At 34.7% G+C, this 3,323-nt stretch overlaps 1 protein-coding gene across 1 annotated transcript; it reads left to right on the top strand.

Annotated features, from left to right (window-relative positions):
- The first annotated feature begins 473 nt into the window (after positions 1-473).
- On the top strand, positions 474-1,536 carry LOC114761730 (uncharacterized). Its single transcript, XM_028951156.1, has 5 exons — positions 474-523; positions 615-645; positions 801-854; positions 938-1,084; positions 1,152-1,536. Exons 1-5 carry the CDS (start codon positions 474-476, stop codon positions 1,530-1,532), a joined length of 663 nt encoding a protein of 220 aa, XP_028806989.1. The 3' UTR covers positions 1,533-1,536.
- Positions 1,537-3,323: the final 1,787 nt, after the last annotated feature.

The following is a 3,323-nucleotide window of genomic DNA, read 5'->3' as shown; positions in this document are numbered from 1 at the left end:
GACAAAAATAAGCAACCAGCACTGGATCATCCTGCTCTGAAACATCATAAAATTCAGGTGATTCTGCCTCCAAACTCTTCTTCCATATATCAAAAATTCCGAATTATTGTACTGTTCGTTTTCCTACTCAAAAGATATGATCTGGATTTTACCAGATGGTCCCGACTTACAATGCAACTTCAGCAGGAACAAGAATCTCAAGTGAACTAGGACCAAGATGAAGCGAGGACTGAAGAGCCCATTACAGAAATTACCCAGTTAGCAGAAAAGTGGAACAGAAGGGAATACCTGTAAGAAGAATACGAAAAGAGACCTACTCAAGGCTCATTCCATTGAAGATGAAGCCCAGCTTTTCTCAACATCAGGAATCTTGAAGTGCAACAGAAAAACCACTCGTCCCATTCCAGCACTGCAGTTTAGATTATTTTCTTTTGTAGTTTAGAGAGACAAACTGAATTAATTGAGAAGTTGATATGGAACCAGAAGGCAATATTGTTCGCATTGGGATATCGCTACTTGGGAGGTAAAGGAGACATTAGGGTATTCAACCCTTATGTTGAGACTGACGATGAGTACAGCACATCACAAGTCTCTCTCATAAATGGGGTTTACAGTGACTATGAATTAATTGAAGCCGGATGGGCGGTAACTCTTGCTTACTTCCACTTAAAGTTACATATAAAGTGGCCTTTGAAAGCAACCCACCAACTTCACTATCCTTTTCTCAAGTGTGTCTTTAAAGCTAAACTTTGAGCCACTCAAGTTTTCGTGTCATTTTTCAATGAAATATGTGACTGCAGGTGAACCCGAGCGTGTATGGAGATAGACAGACTCGGCTATTTTCATATTGGACGGTAAAATCAATCTCAAAAACAAACAAAAAGATAAAAACTTTTGATGAGAACGAAATAACAATGTGGGATGCCAAATTCTGCAGGTTGATGGTTCAACCAAAACAGGTTGCTTTGATCTAACGTGTCCTGGGTTTGTTCAAACAAGCAATGAGATTGCTTTGGGTGCTGCAATTCATCTAAAATCCATACCAGCTGATCTTACATATCAGATAACTATTTACATCTACAAAGTGAGACATAATTATTAATGTTTGATTCCCTTGAAGAAGTTATCTGATGCTGTTGAATTTGGTTTAGGATCCATACACAAACAGATGGTGGCTACAATACAATGAGGAGACGAACATAGGGTATTGGCCAGCAGAGCTATTCTCAGGATTGAGGTCAAATGCAGAATCAGTGGAGTGGGGAGGTGAAGTTTACAGCACAAGGGTAGGGACCAGTCCTCATACAGGAACACATATGGGTAGTGGGCAATTTCCTGATGCAATGTTTGATACCTGTGGTGCGGTAACAAGAATGAGAATTCATGATAATTATCCAGCCTTGAAGTCTCCAGTTTATGTTGAAGCTTTCACAGACGAATATAACTGTTATGATGCACGTTATGTGGGAGATTATGTGGAAGATCCTGAATTCTACTATGGAGGACCTGGCAGAAACCCTTTGTGCCCTTAAGCCCTCTTCCCTTCCCATCTGGGCTTCCTGGCTTCTACAATACAATGTTCTGCCTGTTATCGCCGATATACAACGGCAGTGCTCAAGAAATCCCTTTTATAAATTTTTTTTTGGCAGAATCTTTTATTATATTTATTCTTTTGACATTTTCAACTCGTATAGTACGCTATTTTTCTAGCATAGCTTTAGCCCTGTTAAAATTGAATAATAAATATAAAAATAAAAAATTACTTAATTCAAAATAATTCTAATAGAACTCAAAATTTCTTAGGCTTTCAGTGTTTTGAGCTTGTATGTATAAATATGAGCATTTTTATCATTTGACTTTTTCATTTTGAAAAAATGTTAATAAAGGGCCAAAGTCTGAGATGACCATTTCAAGACTTTGGAGTTTTAGAGTGTCATTATTCTTCTTTATTAAATGAATCGGCAATTTTTGGATCATTACATTAAATTATTATTATTAGTGACAGTTAAAATGCGAGGACAAGTACAAGAGCCGTTAAAATGAGAAAATCTCTTTCCTCGACTTTTTTTCTTTCCACTTGAGCTGTCAAACTTTAATTCGATACAAACATTTCATTTTATTTTTTTTGGTATAGGATACAAACATTTTATAAATTCAATGTATTCACTACTTCGTACAATGGACTTCATGGATTTTTTTTTGGCTAGCGGACTTTATGGAGTTATTATTAAATATTAATACATGTACATTCCTAAAAATTTAAATTAAAAAAGAGTCATCGTTTCTATTTAGATTAGGAGAGCATTTTTACTAGTTAGCTAAAAAAAAGGGGAGCATTTTAGTAGCCCAAGTGATTGGATAAATATTACAAAAATGTTCCTATCGTGTTATATTGGCCCATAAACTATTTTCAAAAATTAAAATTGAACAAAAACTTTTTATAAATATGAAAATTCATATTTCAGTTTATTTACGGAATTCCTAGTAAGATCACTTTTGATTGAAACCCAAATCTTATGCATGACATGAGTTGATCCCAAAAAAAAAAAAACAGAGAGAATCAGGTCACAAGGACATGAGGTGGATGAAGGGGGAAAATTGGCATCCTTCCATTTGTATGATTTTTTTTTAACGTATGTAACTGGTATCCTGACCAACCCCTCAAAGAATTACAAACTAGACTAATTCGAATCGGGTTATGATAGGATTCATGTGGGCGGCAACCTTACCACCTATACTTCTGTGTTCCCAAAGGATTGAACTTGTGATCTTTGGTTAAGCTAAAACAACTCTTACCAGTTGATCCAAATGCTTGATGATCTTTTATTTGTATGATTGTATTTGTCATCTTGCAAATTAATTTATACTCCTCTGGTCCTTAATATAGAACTTAATTATTGAGTTGGTTTTGCTCCTAAATATAAGATCCATTTCTCATATTTATCAATTTTCTCTAAATTACTCCTATAGATACTCCCTCAACTATAATCAAATAGAAGAGGGAGATGGGGTATTAAAAAAGATGATTATGGTGTTTTAGGAAAAATGTGTCACTTTTCTTATAATTAACCAACTTCCTTAATATAATCAAATTAGTTAAATGGGTTTTATATTAAGGATCGGAAGAGTAAAATTTATTGGCGGATTGCTTCTTTGGACATTTGGTCTGAACATTAATGGCATTAATTATCACTCCATATTTGTGGACATAAAGGCTTCCAAATGTGTGTGTATATATTGGGTTTTTAGCTTATGTGAGTGAGGGTGAAGATACAAATAAAGATATAAAATGTTTCTATATATATGGGTTTGTCTAATTTCAA

The sequence above is a fragment of the Neltuma alba genome, unplaced genomic scaffold (assembly GCF_004799145.2).
Source record: "Neltuma alba isolate B1F8T4 unplaced genomic scaffold, ASM479914v2 tig00011132_pilon, whole genome shotgun sequence".
Lineage (NCBI taxonomy): Eukaryota > Viridiplantae > Streptophyta > Magnoliopsida > Fabales > Fabaceae > Neltuma > Neltuma alba.
This window is presented reverse-complemented; position numbering and strand designations above follow the sequence as displayed.

Excerpts from the sequence above, each read along its gene's own strand:
- LOC114761730 (XM_028951156.1), top strand. The coding sequence starts at position 474 with ATGGAACCAGAAGGCAATATTGTTCGCATTGGGATATCGCTACTTGGG. Across the intron at positions 524-614 it reads GGGATATCGCTACTTGGGAG|TGACTATGAATTAATTGAAG; the intron begins GTAAAGGAGACA and ends TGGGGTTTACAG. Across the intron at positions 646-800 it reads TAATTGAAGCCGGATGGGCG|GTGAACCCGAGCGTGTATGG; the intron begins GTAACTCTTGCT and ends ATGTGACTGCAG.